A 23,591-nucleotide genomic window follows, 5' to 3' on the forward strand; every position below is an offset into this window, starting at 1 on the left:
TTGAAACTACTTTTAATTATGTTTCAACACCTTTTGATTGATTTTGCCGTCCTTTGTGGGGTTTAGTGTGTGAAATATTGGGAAGTAGTGAAAAAGTCTTTTACATTCTGCAGGTTTTTGGTCTTATTGTGTCCTGAAACACTCACACTGTAACTCCAGGGTAGTAATGTTCACGTTTCCAAAGTGAAATCCAGTTTCTTTCTAAAGATGCTTCAGTTGCATAGAAGTGTAATTTTCTGAAGACAGGGAAGGTGAAAACACACCCGACAATAACATTTTCCTCCTGAAGTCTCGATACAAAAGCAAACTTGTGTTGTATAATTCAAGAAATTCAGCCACACTTTATCATTTCTTCCATTTTTGCCTTCTGTGCCTTAATGGATGCTTCAATTCTTTTTCTTTCTATATTCAGAGTTCATGAAAGACAGAACATAGTGCACCAAATATTCATTCTACACTGGAATACTGGAACTGTCTGTTCGATGTAATGATTACAGCTCTTCGTTAACTTTGTATCTTCCTGCTCTTTGTTGTAAAAAAAGAATGTCTTCATCGATAAAATCCACCATGAGTCACTTTAGGAGGCCAGCCAACAAATCAGCAGCGATCAATCTGAACATCCAGCAGCTTTAAACATCTGGTAGTCGATGCATTGTGATGATGAAGCCTTTGATTATCATCAGCTAACTGAACTGCATCATTGATTAACTGACAGAGACACAGAACAACAAAGAGAAGCATTTGGCAGCAGTCTGGGACTGAATATTTATTATTTACTTCCTCCATAGTATCTAATATTCAGTAAAATACTCACTGGATCTGACCCAAGAGTCATATTTACCCTCCTGTTATGTTTGTTTCTCAGGAACACCAGTGATGTTTCTGGATCAGTTTGACCCAGGGCATGTTTAATTATCCAAAAATGTCAGAAACAACAACAACAAAAAACAAACATAGTTTATATCTCATGATTAACTCCATTACAAACCATTTCTATCAATGTTTAGTGCAGCGGTGTTCTTTACCTCTCACAGATCATGGTCCAATGAGGATAATTCACTTGTTTTTCATTAAAAAAATGCATGTTAAAACTTCTTTTTAATGTACATTGGAATATGTACATGAGGAGATTTAATTTGGTCATCAGGGGGGTGGGACAAGATAAAAATGTCATTTTAGGGAGAACTCCAGAGTTATTTGGCATTTAAAAAATATTTTCAAACAATGTTTTCTCCTAGTTTTTTTTAGATTTGGTCTTAGGACAGGTACGTTTACACAACAACTGCATGCTTTAATATTTTGTACATGAATTATTTGAAATTTGATGGGTGGGACGTGAAATGTCCTCCAATTCTGGAATGACCTGCATACCTGTTGACACATAGAGATTAAGCATGTTAAACTCTTTATTGTTAAGTTATTTATTGATTGGTTTATTTTACAAAGAGGTTTGATCAGCAAGAAAACCATTATGACAGAACATAACTAGAATGTCCTTGGACTAATTACAATTGAAAAAGTTCAAATCAAAGGAAAAACTGGATTGAAAACCAAGAAAAATGCATGCTGGAAACAAAACATTATCAAAGAACCTCCACATTGGCTGGTGTTTGCTTCAGTTGTTTCTGTATAACAGATTTCAGTAGAATATCTCTTTGTATTATCTTTGATTTGTGTTTAAACTAAGATTGACTCGATCTGCGCTCCATAAGTCAATCCTTATATCAGCATAACATGTCTGTATTTTTGCCTAAATATGATATGTCATGTAATCTTGCTTTACATGTGGTGTATTTTGGCCTGGAGAGGTTTATTCTGGGATAAGCTATTCCAGCTCCTGGGGAGTCCTTTTTCCTTTGGCTGGGGGGTTAATCTGGACCGGCACAACACCACAGACAGAGCTCATTTAACTTGCAGTAGAAACAGTAAAACAGTCTACATTTACCGTCTCCGATCAGAAGAATTCATGGTGACACTTCTTCCAACCTCTTCTCTTCTGTTCACAAAATAAGCGACACCTTGTAGAACCATGTAGAGCATCCAGTGAACATTGTCCTAACTCTGTCGCAACTCAACATGATATCTGAGTTCAGGAGAAGAAGGAAAAAAACAGTGTTGTTATTCATTATTTCATCTGTACTGTTCCTCTGAAAAGCAGAATATGCACAGACCAGGCATACCACTATGGCCACCTGCCTAATATTCGGATATTCGGGTCCAGCCGAGTACCAACATGATCAACGTCATTCAGTTCACCTGTCAGTGGTCAGAATGTTGTGGCTGTTTGATGTATTGTGGATTACAGTTTTTCTCAATAGATTAGACACTGTTCCTGAAAAATAGCACACATTTCCCAACACACTGCACACTATTTTTTTTTTGTTTGAACACAGTTCACAAAGCACTGCACATGTGTCAAAAGTGCACTTTATTGTCAAAATCTGAACTTTATTTTCAAAATTAAGACACATGAAGCAAAACTAGGACACTGCACTGCTAAATACAAAACATTCTTCTCTCACTGTGTTTTCACATGACGTGTAAAAAAAGATAGTCCTCAAAGATGACAACTTCAACACAAATGCATCCTATAAATGAATCAGAGGGGTCATTGCAGTGCCTGACTGTACATTACAGAATAAAAATAATACTAGACAAGAAATACAGAACTGTATTGTACACAGTACAGTCTGCAGATATTTACACCACGTCTGCATCAATTCTTTCAGCCTGGTCAGACCTCAGGACCTCATCAACATCACAAACTATGTTTTCTCTGGAAAGAAAGACCTAATGTGTCTGATCCATCCCTGACATGCATCAACAGAAACATCACCACATGCCAAGACCACTGATTGATAGAGATTTTCCTGAATGTATGGCTGCTGCTCATAGACCTTCCACCTCCATGTAGAGAAGAATTCTTCTATAGGATTCAGAAAGGGACAATATGGAGACAGAAAAACCACAATAACTTGAGGTTCATATTGAACTATTCCTGAATCAATAGTCCTCTATGAAAACTAACATTGTCCCAGATGTATTCATGTGTATCATCAGAATCCAACTGAAAAACTCTCTGGAACAAATGCACTCAAAACACAGAAAAAGTCAGTCATGTAGACTTTCTTTTTTTTTTTTTTTACCAGCACTTGTGAAGCAGAATTATGCATTAGATTTTTTACAGTATTCTCAGAACATTGCTGATTGCTTGTATTGTTCCAGTATAGACATGTCACTGAAGTGACAAACAACATTTACATACTTGTAAAGTAAACCACAGTAAACCTGAAACCATTTACTTTATGCACCATCTTTACCATCTGCTGACGTTAACAACAGATTACATTCTGAACAGCTAATTCTGCTTCCCAGCAGGTTTTATTGTGTGCAGTTCATTGGTAAAAGTGTTTTCAGTTCTGACCTGTTGTGTCTTAATTGTGACAGCAGTGATGGAACAGTGTCCCAGTTCTGCTTCCTAGTGTTCACTTGTTGAAAAATGTGTGCTATGAGTGAAAAAGTGTGTTCAAATGAGCAAAAAACCTGTTCAGTCTTTTGCAAAAAGAGTGCAAGAGTTGTGGAAACTGTGTGCAAACCATGAATAGTGTCCAAAATGTGGACAGCAGAGTCCTGTTTTTGAGAAATGTGTGCAGTCAGTTGGTGGCTGTGTGCAGTGAATGGAATTTAGTGTCTTATCAATTGAGAAAAACTGTAAGATCGTCCATGATATTAGATCATCAGATCGGCCACCTCTACTCTGTTATGTGGTTAAAAGCTCTGGAGACTCTGAGTTTGGATTCTCTTGTCAAATAGTTCCTTCTGTCATGGTTTCCGGCCTCAGTCTGATCTGAGTCAGAGGATCCAGCGTCTGGCTTCAGTAGTTTAGTGGGTCAGAGAGCTTTGTCCTGAGGGATTATAGGAATCCTCAAAATGCATTAAAGTGTCCCGACTCATGATATGAGCTTTGAAAATGTGGGAATCACAACCAGAAGCACTTTAAACTTTTGACTTCCTCTGCAGCAGCTAACAAATAGCAGCTTTTTGCTCATTCCCATCAATGAGTCTGACGATATCTCAGCTTGGAATAAAAGCAGCATCTGTCTCGAGTAAAAGTGAGAGATTTAAACTGCAGCAGCGCTTCTGTTCTTTCCTGGATCGGATTCTGTTCTTCAGAAATCCTTTTGTTCAGCAGGAAATTCATCATATTTCATGCAAACTGTGACTCTGAAACAGCTCTTTTATTGACGCAATAATCACTAAGTGTGTCCTGCAGTTCTTCAGCCAGCAGCTGCTCAGAGGATTTCTCTTTTTATGGAGCTTTTTCCAAGAAATCTGAAAGAAATTCACTAGACAAAGCACAACTCCAATTGATTTATTCTTCATTTGTTTTTTTAGTTGTGACGGCAGCGTAACTAGACTGTATTTATGCTCCACTGAACAAATGTAATATTCATGCTTTTCAATCAGTCACTCAAAGGGCAAAAAAACAGTAATAAGATGCTTTTAGGTTGGACGTGACATTTCTGACCTGACATTTTCTAACTGCTTTGTGTTCGAGATCTGCAGAAAAAGACCCAAAAATTACTCTGAACATGGAAAAAATATGCTCTTTGATTAGATTTTTAGTCAAAAATGACAAAACTTTACCTAGTTCCAGCTATTTTAATAGGATAACCTGAATATTTCTTTGTCATACGTCATGGTACAATGACTTTTTGTTGATTTTTAGGTTGTCAGTCAGAAAAAAGAAGACATCTGTGGCATTTTTCATTACTTTCCAACATTTTATAGACAAAATAATTCATTTATTCATTGACAAATTGATATGCTTTATGTGTCTGGCAGTTTATTTGCATAACCTCAGAAAACCACCTTCACCTTGAGAGACACTTTAATAGCCCCGGTGTTCTAATTATCTCTACTATTATCTCTACTATTTGTTAAATGTTTAATGTAGCAGCATTGCACCGAGTCAAATTCCTCGTTTGTGAACCTCATGAACAATGGCAATAAAACTCATTCTGATTCTGATTCTGATTCTGATTCTTGTGTCTCTGCCTCTTATTTTATTCACAGAGAGTTCTTTCTGCTCGACTTGATCCCAGATTGAAGCGTGACCTGTTAAATTGTCTCACAGGTAGAAGGATCTGGAAGCTTTTAGTGACTTCTGAGACAGTTTTCTTTCTTTTTTGTCTGTTGAACACAGAAATATGATGAATTAATTTAACTTTAATTCAAAATATGCCTCCAGGCTTTGTTCCTGAATTTGTTTTGAGCCGATGAGTCAATCAAGAGTAACAAAAAACATGTAAAAGAGAATTATAATATACAACAAAAGTGTAGCATCATCATCTGATTGTTAAAAAAGAACAATTTTTCTTTTTTTCACTTTTTTAGACATTTCTAATTGCTTTGTGTTAGAGATCTGCAGAAAAAGAACCAGCAACTACTTTGAACATGGAAAAAAATATGTTATTTAATTAGATTTTTAATCAAAAATGACACTTACCTAATTCCAGCTTATTTAATTAGATAATCTGAATATTTCTTTGTCATACGTCATAGAAAAGTGAGTTTCTGTTGATTTTTAAGCTGCCAGTAAGAAAAAAGAAGCATTTTTCACATTTTTCTGACATTTTATAGACACAATATTTTATTTATTTATTGACAAATTGATATACTTTAATATAATATACAACAAAAGTGCAGCATCATCATCTGATTACTAAAAATAAGACCATTTACTATCACAAATACCAGCAGGGTTCCCACGTGTCCTGGAAAACCTGGAAAATGATTGAGCAATTTTCCAGTCATGGAAAACATATGGAAAATGAGAAAAAAGGTCAAATGTCCTGGAAACGGTGAACTTATCCTGGAAAAATATTTATCCTCCCCCTGTGAATGCAAATGGGTTAAAAGTTATGCACATGCATGTGTGTTGTCCCCTTATCTTCTGGGCAACATTAAGGCATATAATATATATTAGGGCTGGAGTGGGACTCATTTTCAGCCCTGGAGTTTCATGCCTCAGACCGGCCCACTTTAGATCACAACCTATTATTATTAAAATCATTTAATTATAACCTCACATGTTAAGTCTACAATAGTGCATTGTTCTATAAAGCTTGTAATTCAGTGTATTTTTCTAAAATATTTCCAATTCAGTGCAAGTAAGGGCTGCTTCACAATGAGGATTTATTTCAACATTAGTGCACATCTCCAACATTATTCTTCACAACAATATCAGAATCTATATTCTGTTCAAGTAAGTGTTCACAGATATCCAAACCTTAAAAATGACACAAAAGAATAAATAAAAATATGTAATAAGAAATTTTAAAAATAAAATAAAAAGTGTTGTACTTTCTAATAACACTATCATCTCTTTTTCCCCTGCAAGGAAACAGATCCATCACAACTTAGATTTCATAAATATGATGAGAACACTTCCAGCAGTTCTGCATCCCAGTTCTTCCAGCAGACTTTGTCGCTACATTTAGCGACTTTTCAGACCCCGTTAAGGACTGATCGCCTAGAGATAAAACTAGGGACTGTAAGCTGAAAAGTGTGGCTAGTGCTGGTCCACAAGTGTGAGGGTTTTCTGTCCCGTGGGTGGCCACAGGATCCTCTCTGTCCTCCGTGGAGTGACAGCAGAGGAGAGTTCTAGTGGGCGTGTCGCTTCCTGATTGGCTGTGAGCTGCGAGATCCAACATCTCTGATTTCAGCACAGCGGGAGTTTAACAGGTAATCTGAATGGACCACGTTTCACTCAGTAGTTCACACCTGTTTTATTGTCTGACAGAAATAAGTGAATGAAAACAACATTAGGAATTCTGTTGTATGACTATGTGCACAGATAGATGGAGAGAAGAAATGTCAGGAAGACAGTCCATATTCAAAAGTGAGTGGATGGAAGACCCCCAGTTCAGGGATTGGCTGGGAGAGGTGTCAGGAGATATACAAAGGGCATACTGCAAGTTTAGCAGAAAGTCGTTAGATGTTGGCAACATGGGTTTGTTAGCTCTAAAGACTCATGCGCGACTCTGTACAAATATTTTTAAATGAATTGGACCAGAGAAAGTAAGAGTGAAGAGAAAGTTGAGTTGGGAATTGTCCAGTTGAACACTGTAACTCCAGTTTGTTATGCTAGTGAAGTGCTACGCTGTAATCTGTGGGTGTGTTTGCATTATTCTGTGATACATTTGTTATAATTATTTTTCATAGATAAATTATAGCCATAGACTGCACATCAAATGTCTGAGTAATAAATATAGAAGCAATCTGGGTAAATGCAAGTTACAGCTGTAGTAAAGAACACTTCCAAAGAATGAGGCGGACGGGAATGTATTAGTGTATGACGTGACAACGTGTCTGTATGGGCTGGAAATGTCCTGGAAATGTCCTGGAAAATCATTTCAGGGAAAGAGTGGGAACCCTGTCCAGCCTAAGTGACCTGAAGGTGAATCCTCCAGCAACAAACTGCTTAATCTCATTTTTCTTGTTCATAAAAGTTTGTGTGTCGCCCCGCAGGCCTCTGTGGCCCGAAGCCAACAGCGTTGTTCGATAATAATTAAATCCTGGATGTAGGTGTGACAAACTGCTATGACTCTGATCCTCCTGCAGCTGGAGACAAATGAAATTTATCCCCAATGTGTCCTGATTGTTGTGAGATTCTGTTCAGTCACAGATTTCTTTTTAAATGTGAGCATCACTGAGTTAAAAACATTATTTCTGCACCACACAAACAATGTTTTATGCATATTTGGTGGTCACAGTTGATAATTCGCTGTGAAATGCTGCATGTCCGTTTTATTTTCTTGCTTGTCAGGGAGAATTTTTACTTGGAAATCAGCAACAAACTTATTTTTACCAGCTGTTTGATTCTCGCGGGCATATCTGAGCTTGGATTACCCCTCTCAGGACTTTAACTGATCAGCTGCTACATCTAAAACCCCTGACAGGTGAAGTGAATAACACTGATTATCTCGTTACGGCTGTCAGTGGGATGAACGAGGCGGCAGGTGAACAGTCAGATCTGAAAGTTGACGTGTTGGAGGCAGGAAAAATGGGCAGAATGAAGATCTGAGTAAGTTAACAGGACTCAACGGTGGTGCTTAGATAACTAGGATCAGTGCAGGTGTTGTGGGTTTTTCCCAGCATGCAGTGGTTCCCCTAAGTGGTCCAATGAAGGAAAACCAGGACAGCAGACTCAGGGTTGATGGAAGTTTCCTTGATTCTACTGTAACACAAATTGCTAAAAACCTTCATGCTGCTGTGATAGAAATGAGTCAGAACACACTGAGAGCATCACATCTTGCTGCATATGAAGCTGTGTAGATGTTGGTGTTCATTGAGGTCTAGATGTTGGTGTTCATTGAGGTCTAGATGTTGGTGTTCATTGAGGTCTAGATGTTCATAGAGGTCTAGATGTTGTTGTTCATAGTGGTCTAGATGTTCATAGAGGTCTAGATGTTGGTGTTCATTGAGGTCTAGATGTTGGTGTTCATTGAGGTCTAGATGTTCATAGAGGTCTAGATGTTGTTGTTCATTGAGGTCTAGATGTTCATAGAGGTCTAGATGTTGTTCATAGTGGTCTAGATGTTCATAGAGGTCTAGATGTTGGTGTTGATTGAGGTCTAGATGTTGGTGTTCATAGAGGTCTAGATGTTGGTGTTCGTAGAGGTCTAGATGTTCATAGAGGTCTAGATGTTGGTGTTCATAGAGGTCTAGATGTTGGTGTTCGTAGAGGTCTAGATGTTCATAGAGGTCTAGATGTTGGTGTTCATAGAGGTCTAGATGTTCATAGAGGTCTAGATGTTGGTGTTCATAGAGGTCTAGATGTTGGTGTTCATAGAGGTCTCGATGTTGGTGTTCATAGAGGTCTAGATGTTCATAGAGGTCTAGATGTTGGTGTTCATAGTGGTCTAGATGTTCATAGAGGTCTAGATGTTGGTGTTGATTGAGGTCTAGATGTTGGTGTTCATAGAGGTCTAGATGTTGGTGTTCATTGAGGTCTAGATGTTGGTGTTCATTGAGGTCTAGATGTTGGTGTTCATAGAGGTCAAGATGTTGGTGTTCATAGAGGTCTAGATGTTGGTGTTCATTGAGGTCTAGATGTTGGTGTTCATTGAGGTCTAGATGTTGGTGTTCATAGAAGTCTAGATGTTGGTGTTCATAATTCAATTCAATTCAATTCAATTTTATTTATATAGCGCCAATTACAGAGGTCTAGATGTTCATAGGGGTCGAGATGTTGGTGTTCATAGAGGTCTAGATGTTCATAGGGGTCTAGATGTTGGTGTTCATAGAGGTCTAGATGTTCATAGAGGTCTAGATGTTGGTGTTCATAGAGGTCTAGATGTTTATAGAGGTCTAGATGTTGGTGTTCATAGAGGTCTAGATTTTCATAGAGGTCTAGATGTTCATAGAAGTCTAGATGTTGGTGTTCATAGCGGTCTAGGTGTTGCTCATGGAGGTCTAGATGAAGACAGTCTTCTCCTCCAACTTACTGTAGTAATATAAACACAGCAGCAATGTGCTTTAAAATGTATTTGATTACTCAATGATGCTGTTTTGCAGGACAAACTAAGTGAAATTCTTGGGACACTTTGCATTTAAACCTTGACCGTATGCTGATCACTAACGTCTATTCGAACAAGACTTTAATGCTAACAAGCTAAAAAATGAGGCTAAGCTTCACTGTGTTTTCTCTAGTAGTGGTAAAGCTCTGACTTCATAGAAGTTTTCCCCTTTTTGCCTTTCTATCATTCAGTTTTTATTGTGTAACAGCATCACCGTAAACGTTCCATCATGTTGGGATGTTTAAGGTGCTGAAGCAGCGTGAGAGGAGACAGCATTGGCGTTTCCATTTTTCAAAAGACTGTTATTCTAATGTACCTTCATTCAGCTCATCCTGGACTGAGAGAAGATTAAAACTGGCACTAAGCTTGAATTCGTTGTGTGTTAGAGAGTAGTAGGAGCTGTTTTATGTGACGTCTCTGCTTTAGGTAGATGAATGTTTAATTTGAAGGCAGCTGTTCTTCAATCCATTCAGACTAGCAGCACTTCCTTTGGTGGACAGATTAAAAAAACGCCTTTTGCACCAAGACAGAAGGATTTCTTTTTGTGGTTTGGGTTTTTATGTGTTTACATGAAGCAAAGGAAGGATTTAATGAGCCGCTCTCCTTTCTCTGATCAGATAAACAGTTTTCAAAACTACGGAAGCAACCGGTATTGACTGCATTGACGATGGCTTTTGTTTTGTTGTGCAGCTTGTCGTCTCCAGGAGCTGCACGGAAAAGTCCTGAGATTTTAAAGAAACATAGCTGAATGATTAATGCAGACGGTGTTTTTTAGTGGTTTTCTGTCACGCACAAAGAGCTTTGATATCCTCCAAACAATCCCTCTGGCGGGCGTCACGCTGTGGATCAGCGTCGGTCGATATCAGAATGTCAGCTCTCAGTCTCATTATGGACACTCTTGCATAACGCCAGCTTTTTTTCGTTGTGTGGCTCCGCGGCGTCTCAACAAGAAGGCGGCATTTTCAGGTGCTGACACAGTTCAGAGATGAAGAGATTCAGGCGTCATCGCTGGATGGGATCATGATTTTTATCCAGTTATGTGTCTGGCAGTTTATTTGCATAACCCCAGAAAACCACCTTCACCCTGAGAGACACTTTAATAGCCCCGGTGTCTAATTTTCTTATGTCTCTGCCTTTTATTTTATTCACAGAGAGTTCTTTCTGCTCGACTTGATCCCAGATTGAAGTTTAACCTGTGAAATTGTCTCGCAGGTATAAGGATCTGGAAATTTTTAGTGACTTCTGAGACATTTTTCTTTCTTTTTCTTGACTCTTGAAAACATAAATACAATGAAATAATTTAACTTTAATTTGAAATTCTGCCTCCAGGCTTCATTCCTGAATTTGTTTTGAGCAGATGTGTCTATCAGGAGCACCAAAAAAAATTTTTTTTTTAAAATTAGAGAAATATAATATACAAAAAAAGTGCAGCAGCATCATCTGATTGTTCAAACAACAATTACTTTTTTAACCACTTTTTTTTTTTCGATATTTCTAATTGCTTGGTATTGGAGATGTGCAGAAAAAGGACCAACAATTATTTTGAAAATATGGTAAAAATATGCTATTTGATTAGATTTTTAATCAAAAATGACAAGCATACCTAGCTCCAGCCTTTTAGTCCTCATCAGTACACCTGGGGGCATATAAGTTGTCTTGCTTTATTATTTACAAGTTGGATTTTTCAGTCCCTTTAGGTAGTTGTCTCCCACATAGTTGCCATCACATGCACCAAAGCTTATTTGATTCCAACCAGGTTTGTGGTGTAAATATAAAAAAAATCGTTTGGGGTCCACGGTGACTCCAGCTGGACTGTGCATCTTTTATTTATGTATGTTTGTGTTGTGTTGCTCTTGTGATGACTGCTTCAGTTGTATTGTGTTTCATTTCAATTCAGAACTTCTTACACTAGTACTCTACATGTTTGTAATCAGCAATAGCAATTTCATTTTTTCTTTCACATTGTATCTATAGATTTAGGTATCTATAGTCGAGAGGATATGGACAGATACAGAAATGTGAAACAGATGAAATACTGCTGGAGTCCAGATGGACCCCAAGAGTATGGATGAAGTAGGTTTGGCCACGTGTACTGATGAGGGTTAATAAGATAATCTGAATATTTCTTTGTCATATGTCATAGTAAAGTGAGTTTTTGTTGAATTTTAGGCTGTCAGTCAGAAAAAATACATCTGTGACACTATTCAGTATTTTCTAACATTTTATAGACAAAACAGTTGATTTATTCATTGACAAATTGACAATTTATTTGCATAACCTCAGAAAACCACCTTCACCCTGAGAGACACTTTAACAGCCCCGTTGTCTAATTTTCTTATGTCTCAGAGAGTTCTTTCTGCTCGGCTTGATGCCAAATTGAAGTGTGACCTGTTAGATTGTCTCGCAGGTTGAAGGATCTGGAAATTTTTAGTGACTTCTGAGACATTTTTCTTTCCTGTTTTTGACACTTGAATACATGAATATGATGAATTCATTTAACTTCAATTCAAAGTATGCCTCCAGGCTGAATTTGTTTTGAGCCGATGAGTCAATCAGGAGCACCAAAAAAAGTTAAAAAATACAAATAACTTGCAACCAAAGTGGGTTATAAGTGTAATACCAAAAATGATTGAGGGTGGATAATCCAGGGAACTTTAGTGCCTGTTAGGAGCTGCTGATTGATGCATTGCTAAGAAAAGTGCAGCCTGATAATGAACGCTGACACACCGGACATTTAGAATCTCTGTCTGGAAGCTATGCCTGCAGGTAGAAGATAAATGCAAACAATAAGCCTAGGAGGAATCCCCTGCTGCTGATATGTTCAAAGGCAAGAGTTTTTAAGCATTCAAGCTCACATGAGCTTTGTCAGCATTAAATTTGGTTTATATCGTCTGCTGTGTATCCCACTGAGCGGCTACGTGGCATTTCCTAAAACACAGAATAGCCTGATGCAGTGAATCGTATCTTAAAATCAAGAGTTGCTTTGTAATCTCTTCCTGACACCAGAGTAATCCCATTACTTTGCAGGAGGTGCAGTCCTCTTTGAGAAGGAAGATGCTGTCCAGCTTGTCAGGATCTTTCTTATTCTGTGTTCTTTTCTTGCTGAGATAACCTCTAGCTGTCATCATAGCTGCTGAATTTAGATTTCACTCATGCAGGAACAGAACTGATATCTTCTATACCGTGTGTTTGCATTTGATATGTATTCATAGAAACAACTTCTGTATGTCTGAACAAACTGCCAAGCTGAATGCGTGGCCTTAAAATGACCTCGAGTTCTGCTGAGATTTTAACTCTAAATCTAATGTGCTTTCAGTTTCTGTAGTGTGGTATGAATAGTTAAAACGGTGCCCTTGGTAATTGATGTAAATGGAGTCTGTGATTGTTTGTTTTTGGCTTTTTTGTTTTTTTCTAAACTTTATAACATCGGTGGCAGTGGGAGGATTTGAATGCATCTTCTCACACAAACTTCTGAGTTTGCTAAAATATGTGAAGACAAATTGTAAAATGTGAACCTTGAAGGTCCCCAGTGGAGTTTTTGAAGATTATTGGTACTAGCAAGGAATATTTTAAAGAGCCCATACTGTGCTTTTTTCAGTTTCTTTGTTGTTTTAGTTTGAGTTTAACTGGAAATCAGAGCAAAACTACAGCAAAGGTGGCATTGTTGAAGGCGTGCTCCTAGTGAGATGATGAAATGTAATTAAGGAAGGCCAATTTAGTAGACAAATTATGGATTTAAAGTCAGTCTACTTTTGAGGCTCTAACATCAATAGAATCTGATGTTTGACCAGACAGGGTTCCAGTTTTTAGGTGTTTAGACTAGACTCATTGGTAGGAACCAGAACCTGGTGTTCCTAGAGGTCTAGATGTTGGTGTTCATAGGGGTCTAGATGTTCATAGAGGTCTAGATGTTGGTGTTCATAGCGGTCTAGATGTTCATAGAGGTCTAGATGTTGGTGTTCATAGCGGTCTAGATGTTCATAGAGGTCTAGATGTTCATAGAGGTCTAGATGTTGGTGTTCATAGAGGTCTAGATGTTGGTGTTCATAGGGGTCTAGATGTTCATAGAGGTCTAGATGTTGGTGTTCATAGAGGTCTAGATATTGGTGTTCATAGAGGTCTAGATGTTGGTGTTCATAGGGGTCTAGATGTTCATAGAGGTCTAGATGTTGGTGTTCATAGCGGTCTAGATGTTCATAGAGGTCTAGATGTTGGTGTTCATAGCGGTCTAGATGTTCATAGAGGTCTAGATGTTCATAGAGGTCTAGATGTTGGTGTTCATAGAGGTCTAGATGTTGGTGTTCATAGGGGTCTAGATGTTCATAGAGGTCTAGATGTTGGTGTTCATAGAGGTCTAGATATTGGTGTTCATAGAGGTCTAGATGTTGGTGTTCATAGGGGTCTAAATGTTCATAGAGGTCTAGATGTTGGTGTTCATAGGGGTCTAGATGTTCATAGAGGTCTAGATATTGGTGTTCATAGGGGTCTAGATGTTCATAGGGGTCTAGATGTTGGTGTTCATAGGGTTCTAGATGTTCATAGAGGTCTAGATGTTCATAGGGGTCTAGATGTTGGTGTTCATAGGGGTCTAGATGTTCATAGAGGTCTAGATGTTCATAGAGGTCTAGATGTTGGTGTTCATAGATGTGTTTTAGTTCACGTAAAAGGTCTGCAAAGTTACAAAGCCCAAAGTCCATGCTAAAGGGGAAACAAACACTGCATCTTACTTGTCTGAAACACCTTGTTTCCATTTCCAGGCTTTCTTCTGTTACTTAGTGATGTCACCATGTAACACATTTGCATAACACCAAAGCAAACCTCCTATTATATCCTCGCTGTGTCCAATTCTACCAGAGCTACATCCCTAGACTCATGCATCTGAGGTTATTGTACATAAGCAATGTTGCCTAACAAAAGTTGGGCTGACCAGTCAGAGCAGACTTGGCTTTTTCGGAGGCGGGCCTTAAAGAGACGGGAGCTAAAACAAAATGTGAAAAGAGGTGCTGTAGCAAATGTATAGCATGAGAAAAATAATGTATTTTTTGAACATTAAAGCATGTAAACATAGTATAGTAGACCCTAAAAATAAAACTATGAACCTGTAAATGTGCATAATAAGGGCTCTTTAATGATTTATACATATGACTGACCTGATACACTGTACAGGGCAGTAATGTAAATCTATAAAGACAACAAGTTGGAACAAGATGCAGAGATATGAGTGGCTAATTATGGGGGAAAAACTGGCATTGACTTTAAATGTTTGAAATTTCTCTCAAGATCCCCAGAGGAACAACAGCTACTGCCTCAGTAAACCGTTCATACTAACATATTGTAAAACCAACTATTAGTAATCAGGCAGACTAGTAACTGATATTTGATCTCATTTTAAAAAAAAAAACAAAAACACAAACTTCAATGCCAAATGTGCTTGAACTGCCTTTATTTATTTCTGTTTTACATGATTTATTAGCAGAATTCTCCTTTTTTGCTGATTATTAATCATCATGTGTGATATTCATGGAGAAAAGTTGCTGTATCTGAGCCAACGTATCACATTTTAAATGATTTCATTTCATTGGCATCTGGTTGACAAAATAACGATGCTGATGACTGAAAAAATGCAGAATCTCATACGAAATAATCTGTCAAGTGCTAATTTGCTTAATAAACCTGAACTTTAGGATCGTTGAGCATCAGTGTGTAGGCAGGGTTGTTATATACAGCACAGGGAGGAGGTTGGGGTTGATGGATGTGTCACCAAAGCTCAGCCTCCTCTTGTAATGTTGTTCTTTTTAAACAAAGATCATATTTCCTGCCTAACTTTAAGTGTTTATGACTGTAACCATGACAACAAAGGCCCCTTAACCTACTTAAGTGGCAGTTTTAACCCAACACAATCATGTTTCTCTAAATAAAGACCCCCAACCTAAACAAAGCACTTATTCTTATCCAAACCACAATGTTTCTCTCAACTAAACCAGCCCATGTATTTACATAAAACTAACCAAACCATAACCATAGTGCTGATGCATCATAAAAACCAACATATTTGCTCCATTTTAGAGTTGCAGCTCCTCATGTCAGCTCATATAATAAGAAATATTTCCAAGTGACAGGTGGGCAGCTGAAATGATTCATTTCATATGTGATGCTTTGGTGAGAAAGTAGAGCGTGTTGTGCTGCCAGAAGAAACCGGGTCTGTTAAACCTCAAAGAAAATCTGGAGTGTGATGTTTAAAAGTGGCAGCAAGCAGGACTGACTGTTGGGATGTTTGTTTGGCGGCTAAACTTTTAATTTAATTTCACTGGCAGACAGTCCATCTACATGCAGCACACTCCAGGATGCAGATAGGAGTTGTTTATTAGTGGCAACAGGGAGACTCACAGTATCAAAGCTACATGTTAGACCTGAATAAGAAGCGGGAAGAGGGGGAGCGTCGGTTGATCGGGGACTCTGGGAGTTGGAAATGAGTTCAGCCTGAGTGTTGGTTGCAAAGCGCCATATGTGCACAGTCCAACAGAGTGTTAGTGAGGAGGCCAGAGCGAGGTGAGGCCTGGATTGATCCACTGAGAGCTGGAATGAATTCCTCTGTGGTTCTCTGAGAGCTGCCTCTGTCTGCATACAGGTGCACAGAAACAACTTTTAAAAAATTTTTTGTGAAGGTTGCTCGCTCCCAAATGAATCAATGTTATTGTTAAACATGAAATTACTAGTGCTCCTCCTGTCTCACATGATGCTGCAGCCAAAGGGTTTATTTTAATTTGCTCCTCATGGTCCATATGAGCAGATCATACTATATTTTGTGGTTGTTATAGTTTTACAAAAGGTCTGCTATGTTATAGAGCCTGGAGTTCGTGCCAATTAACTCTGAATATACTTTCAGTTTCTGTAGTGTGGTAGTTAAAACAGTGCCCTTGGTAATCCATGTGAATGGAATCTGTGATTGTTTGTTTTTGACTTACCCTGTTCTTTCATCTATTTCTAGAATTGTGACTTTATAACCTGATTCATGCATCTTCCCACACAAACTTCTGATTTTGCTTTGCCTTTGATTTTTGCTTTGGACTTGTTAAACAGTACTGGTCCTAGTGAGGAATGTTTTAAAGAGCCCATAATATGCTTTTTGGATGTTTTTCCACTTTCTTTCAGGTTGTTTTAGTTTATCTAAACTGCAAATCTGCAAATTTTCAAATCCCAAATTTCATGCCAGTTGAAAAAAAATTGCATCTTTTACTGCCTGAAACAGCTTGTTTGACATACTGGGTTTTCTTCTATTACTTAGTGATGTCATCATGTAACACAATTACATAATTCCTGCCTGGTTCCTCCTTTGACCCCAAACAAGAGCAAACCAACATTTTTTCCTCCCTAGTTGTGTAGCATGTCAGGATCACGCTTATTCTGTACTCTTTTTCTGCACAGCATCTATTCTTGTTGTCATCATAGCTGTCGAATTTGGATTTCATGAGCATGAACAGATTTCATATCTTCTATACTGGTATTCGATATTCGCTTGTGATTCAGTTGCTCAGAAATAACTTCTGTATGTCTGTTCTTTTCTACGTTTTCTTATGTTTTGCATTGAAGTGTGTAAACTTGCTTTAAAATTACCTTGAGTTGCACAATGATTTTAATTCTGAGTCCAGTATACTTTCAGTTTCTGTAGTGTGGCATGAATAGTTAAAACAGTGCACTCGGTAATCCATGTAAATGGAATCTGTGATCATTTGTTTTTGGCTTTCCTTTTGTCTTTTTCTAAGTGTGATGGGATTTGAATGCATCTTCCCACACTAACTTCTGATTTTGCTTCGCCTTTGGTTTTTGCTTTGGAGTTGTTAAAGAGCGCTGTTTCTAGCGAGGAATGTTTAAAAGAGCCCATAATATGCTTTTAGGGTGTTTTCACATTCTTTCAGGTCGTTTTAGTGTATGCAAATTACAAATCTGCACATTTTCAAATACCAAATTTCATGCCAATTGAAAAAAATCTTCATCTTTTACTGCCTGAAACACCTCGTTTGACCTCCAGGGTTTTATTCTGTTACTTAGTGATGTTATCATGTAACACATGCATTGCATAATTCCTGCCTGTTGGCTACTTTAGCCCTAAAAAAACAGCAAAACAAAACGTTTTTTTCTTGCTAGGGCTGATTCCACTAGAACTACATCCCTATACTCATCGATCTGAGGTTAAGGTACGTAAGCAGCTGACCAATCAGAGTATTCTCAGCTTTTTAGGAGGCGGGGCTTAAGGAGACAGAAGCTAAAACAAGTGGGTGAAAAGGGGTGCTGCGGCAATGTATAGCATGAGAAAAATAACTTGTTTGAACATTAATTGAACATTGTTCAGAAGGATCTTCACTCAGCCTCTACACCTACCACTCTTTCAGCTCGTCATTTGGATTGGATGAGTTCAGTTTGTTTTTACATTATTGTGTTATCCGGACAGTGTGAGCCTTTATTTTCACCACGAACAGACATGACCGGCTTCTTATTGCAGAAAATCTGAGGATGGCAGGGAACCGTCACAAAGCAATTCAGTGCCAAAGTGCCCCGCAAATACAAATCAAAACAAAAAAGTAGAAATATGCTGTAAAGAAAGATGAGGGGAAAAATAAGAAATAAAGCGAAATATAGTAGAGTATAAGAAGTGGAAAATGCCCATACAATGCAAAAAATTAAATAAAAAAATCAAATAAAGGTCAAATCACAGTTTTAAATCTAGATATTTAATTTTTGCAGCATTTTCTCCCATAAAGTTAAAGGTCTCATTAGATTTTCAAGCAGCTCGATGCATAAATTTACACACTGATGCAGATTTTCTTGGAAATCCGAGCAGGTTAAAGCAATAGTCATGTTGATTTGTGATCATATCGGCCTGTAATTTTAATACTTTATGCTGATTACTGCGGGGCATGAAAAGGTCTGCAGCCTCCTTTAGTAAATGTCAGAACATTAAGCTGTGACGCTGATTGAAGATCAGGTTTTAGAGGAGCGTCCGTGTTTCCAGCAGCAGCTTCACCGGCTGCATTATTATTATTATTATCATTATTATTATTATTATTATTATTATTATTATTATTATTATTATTATTATTATTATTATTATTATTATTATGATTATGTGCTTCCTACAGTCTGACCTTGTGTTTGTGGCGTCATGTTGCAGGCTGGGATGATCCGGACCGACTCGGACGAATACTTCATCGAGCCGCTGGAGAAAGGAGCCCAGGAGCTGGAGGACCAGGGGAGGGTCCACGTGGTTTACCGGCGCTCAGCGCTGCTGCAGGAACAGTCGGACATCTCCATGGACTACCAGCTGCAAGGTAGGAGGAACATTACTGCTGGGGCAAAGCTCAATCTGTCCCATTTACTTGTTACTCAAATACAGGTTGAGAATCTTTTCTGCAGCTTTGGTATTATTTTTCTCTTTGTCTGGATTATAATCAGCAGAGGTATATCAATAATTCAAGTGTGAGTAGATACTTTTTGGCTGGCTCCAAATTTTTCCTACGCCTGGAGCTAGAAGGCTGCTGTACAAAAACTGCTTGGCATTATCTTGAATGTTTCAAGATGATGGGAAAGGGAAAGGGACAGAAAGAGACTAAACAGAAGGTCAGGAGGAGGTTCTGTCCTGGACTGTTCCCTGGACTCCATAGAGGAGGTGGGTGAGAGGAGGATGTTGTCAAAGCTCACATCCATCATGGACAATCCCTCTCACCCACTGCATGACACTGTGGGGTCTTTAAGCAGCTCCTTCAGCAGCAGACTGAGACATCCACCCTGCAAGAAAGAGCGCTATCGCAGGTCCTTCATTCCATCTGCTATAAGACTTTACAACATCAGCATCACTGGCTGATGTTAACATAAACTGGACTCATATCATTACCACCCCAAACCATAAAATTTGCACAGACATTCTTGCACTGCACATCTTTGCACTTTTAAACTTTATTTTTATTTTTTCTGTTAAGCCACTTTATCCTCATCTCTCACCCTTGTATATATTGTAAATATTATTACTATTGTTCTATTATTATTTTATTCTTATCACTATGTCTACTGTTACATAAGCTGCTGTAACAATGTAAATTTCCCCTGGCGTGGGGAGAAATAAAGAACTTTATCTTTATCTTATCTTTATCTTTAAAAATGTGATAGGTGAAGGGTGGATTTACCTTTCTTTGCTAGCAACTGTTGGTTGAGTCATTGCTGCTTGCTTTGCATCTTTAATGTTCTGTCGACTTGTCTTAGAGTATTGAAGCCCTTTTGCTACCTGTCGCCACTTCTTAATGTGTATGTCACCCAGCAAAGTGATGGCTGAGGTGGAATTTGCCAACCTTCTGTGATTTAAAAGGTAATGGCCTATAAATTGTCAGCTTCACACAGTAACCCTCCTGTTGTCCTCGTTTACGGGCACCAAAAAATATTGTTTCCTTGTCTGAAAAAAATCCAAAAATTCAGCAAAAAATTCCCCAAATTTCTGAAAATTTGCAAAACCTTCAGGAAGAAAATTCCAATAATTCCTTAAAAGTTTCCCTTAAAAGTTGTATTTTAAAGAAATACCCCAAAATTGGCAAGAAAATTCTTGTAAATATTTTTTTAAAAAATGAGTAAAAATCTTCCAAAAAAAATCCTAAAAATATCTAAAGTGATTCCATATATGTCAGTAAAACTTCTAATGTTTTCTTAAGAACATTCAGATAAAAATCAACCAAAATCCAGTGAAATTCACTGGATTTTGGTTGATTTTTTTGTGAATGTTCTTAAGAAACATTTTAACATTTCTTTTTTTCCACCAAAAAATGTTCAAAGATTTCCCAAAAATGTTGAAAATGTGGACATCAGAAGTTTCACTGTGAAAATATATTTTTTTTCCACATTTTCAAACTTTAAAACGGGTCAATTTGACCCACAGGACGACACGAGGGTTAAAGGAGTCTGCACTGTGGTACTAGTACTGCAAATACTTCTACTACTACTACTACTGCTGCTGGTACTTCTTATATTCTGTGTGGTCCATTAATAAAGGGACTTAACCCTTAGATGTGGGTCAAAAATAACCCAGTGAGGTCGTTTCTTTGCAATATGTTTGTAATATTCCAGCTAGTCCTCAAAAAAACATGTTTTTCATATCATTCCATTTGAATTTTTTAGTTACCTTTAAGAATATTTTCTCTTCTTCTCTTTTAATATTTGCTTTTCTAGTTTTGTTTTGTTGTTGTTTGGAATATTTTGATTAGTTTTTGTGCCTTTTTTTCCTCACATGTCCGAAATAACAACATTAATTCATACTTTTGAACTTGAAAACATCCAATCATCGCTTTGTTTTTATTCCATATAAAACAAGACGTCTAACGTATTCAGCCACCTAAAGTCATTCACCACTTCAAGCTAAAGGACAAAATAGAAGTTCAGGAAGATTCTCCTTCAAAAACATTGATTTCAGCAATTTTTCTTTTTATAATCTTGTGTTAACAAATGTGTCGGGCAGAAAATATCTGCAGTCCAGCGGGCCTTAGGTGAGGATCTTCACAAAAATAGCAATGTTTAAGGTTGATTGTAGAGATATTTCGAAGTTTCTGTATCAAATCAATCAACCTGTATTCTCTAGTGTTGGAATCAATATTGTAATTTTAGGTATTTATCTGACCTATTTCAGACAAGCCACAGTATCATGAAGGCAGAAGACACAAAAATGAATAGACAAAACAAAGAAACAAAATCCCAAATAAAATAAACTCAAACTAAGGTCACATAATCATTATTTTTTTTAACTACCGTCTGTCTAAACCAAATTTCTTGCAAATCTTCACACAAAAACCAATCAAATTTCAACAATCACATATTAAAAGACGTTAAACCTTCACAATCACAGAGCTGCTGAGCTGAAACATATCAGAAAAATATAAATAAATACAGAAAAGATTGAACCCCAGTTTAATAAATCCATAGACGGCAGACAAGTTTTTGCTGTATCTTGACTTTCTAAAGGTTTTTATATTACAAAGCTGGCAAAATAAAGGAGCTAAATAAAGTATAGTTTAGTTTTTATTACAATCTGATCTAAAACTGAATCGTTTTTATAACTTTTTTCTATAATTAAAATGCTTTATGGCCAGAAAAGTAGCTGAATCCTTAAAGAAAAGAATTAGTTTTTCTTAAATTTCACCCTTCCTGGTTTTATCTGTGAATAGAACAGGTTTAATTCTCAATACGCCCCAATGTGACCAACAAAAATACACCTATTGTAATATTTAGAGTTACAAAACAGTAGCACTGAAGGACAGGAATGGAGTAAACAATGGAAAAAAAAAACAAAATTGAATTGCTAACATACTTGAGATCACATGCAGACGGTCCAGCTGAGTAGTTACTGATAGAAATGGTTCATTTTCCTTCTTCTACAACTTCTGCTCCAACAGCTGCGAGTGTTTCCTCTAAATACTCAGTTTGTCGTCTATTTATTACAAACTAACGTCGCTGCTGCATCACCTCCACCGAGAGAAAACCTCACCCTGTTTTAGCTTCCAATCAACAGCAGAAAATGTATTTATATTAAAATTTCACACATTATGGCTTCACCTGCAGTTTTATTGTGACAGAAAACATCTCAGCTTTTAGAGACACTTATATAAACATCATCTTGTGTTTAGAGGAAACTGAGCTGAGATGCTGGTTCTGGTCCAGACTCGGAGCTGCATCAGGATTTGCATCTTTTACTATTATTATTATTATTATTATTATTATTATTATTATTATTATTATTATTATTATTATTATTATTATTATTATTATTTATTCCATCCGGATGAATCCACACTAGCACAATGTTTGTGTTCATCTCAGCTGCTTTTTCCTTCGATATTTTCTGCACACAACAGTCTACAGCGAAGGGGCTGGCTCTGATTGCTGTTCTGGAAAATAAATAAATCACTTTCCTCAGACTGAAACCTGCAGAAACACTAATGAAGGAGTGAAATGCGTTTAATCAATGTGTGATTCTCAAACTACATTTTAGATTTTATTCTCCCTCTGGCAGGCAGAATTAGTGGTTATTTGCCTGGAAGTTTTGAGCAGAGATTTGCAGATGCATGCTGTTGGAATCACAACTTCTTTATTTATTAAAGCAAAAAGGACGGACTTAGCTTCCATATAAATCCCAAAATATCTACAAAACTCACTTGGTGTGAAATGGCAAAGTTCCTAAAGGTAAATAAACAGGAAAAATGGATAATTTTAATAAATAGTTTACGAGTTAAATGAATAATTTGTGAAATATCTGGGTAAAATATATAAAACACAAATAATTTTAGACATGAGGAGCCTCTCAGTGGGAAAAACGATCCATGCGGGTTGAACTTGGCAGCTTCCATGTGTTTTCCTGTATTTTTGAAGGTCACTTTCATCAAACTTTTTGTTGTTCTAATCTCTGGAAGCCCTGGATTCTCACTGAATCCACTTGTGCTGGTTTTCATAACAGCGAGTGTATTCATCGACTCCAGAGAATTGATCACTTTGGCGGATTTCAGTCTCGGAGTTTGAGGTTTACATGTCTGTACAGATGTGACCTTTAGTGTTGATCGTGCAGCAGACAAAGCGGAACATGTGATGCGGTCCCCCGGAGGTTTTTTTTTGCATTTAATGTCAGCAGCGATGTTGAATTGTGTGAACTCACACCGGGAGGCAAAGTGTTGAATCTCCCGAGCCAACATCCGATGAGCTTCACAGGAACACGGAGGGAGGAGGTGAGGCTCAGGAAAGTGTTTTCTCTTGCCTGAATCCTCCTGATGTCTGTGAAGTTTGCAGTCAGGTGCTGTTTGCGTTTCAGCACCTCTTTTTTCCTGTTGTGAGGCACGAGACTCAGACTGTAAGCAGCCAGCTGTGTGAAAACAAAGCTGCCCAGGAAACTGGATCTTGGTGCCAATTGGTTTCCCAATGATGAGGAGCGGACAAGTTGTTTTGGAGTTTTTCACAAACTAAAACTTGCTCTAACTGTGCAGAACT

At 37.7% G+C, this 23,591-nt stretch overlaps 1 protein-coding gene across 3 annotated transcripts in view; it reads left to right on the top strand.

Annotated features, from left to right (window-relative positions):
- Nucleotides 1-23,591, top strand: part of adamts3 (ADAM metallopeptidase with thrombospondin type 1 motif, 3) — a 264,743-nt gene that overhangs the window by 36,312 nt on the left and 204,840 nt on the right. For all 3 annotated transcript variants that reach the window (XM_055011322.1, XM_055011323.1, XM_055011324.1), the window contains exon 4: nt 18,754-18,910. In XM_055011322.1, the coding sequence (XP_054867297.1) occupies nt 18,754-18,910 (157 nt within the window). The remainder of the gene's footprint in view (nt 1-18,753; nt 18,911-23,591) is intronic.

The sequence above is a fragment of the Amphiprion ocellaris genome, chromosome 6 (assembly GCF_022539595.1).
Source record: "Amphiprion ocellaris isolate individual 3 ecotype Okinawa chromosome 6, ASM2253959v1, whole genome shotgun sequence".
NCBI classification, from domain to species: Eukaryota; Metazoa; Chordata; class Actinopteri; family Pomacentridae; genus Amphiprion; species Amphiprion ocellaris.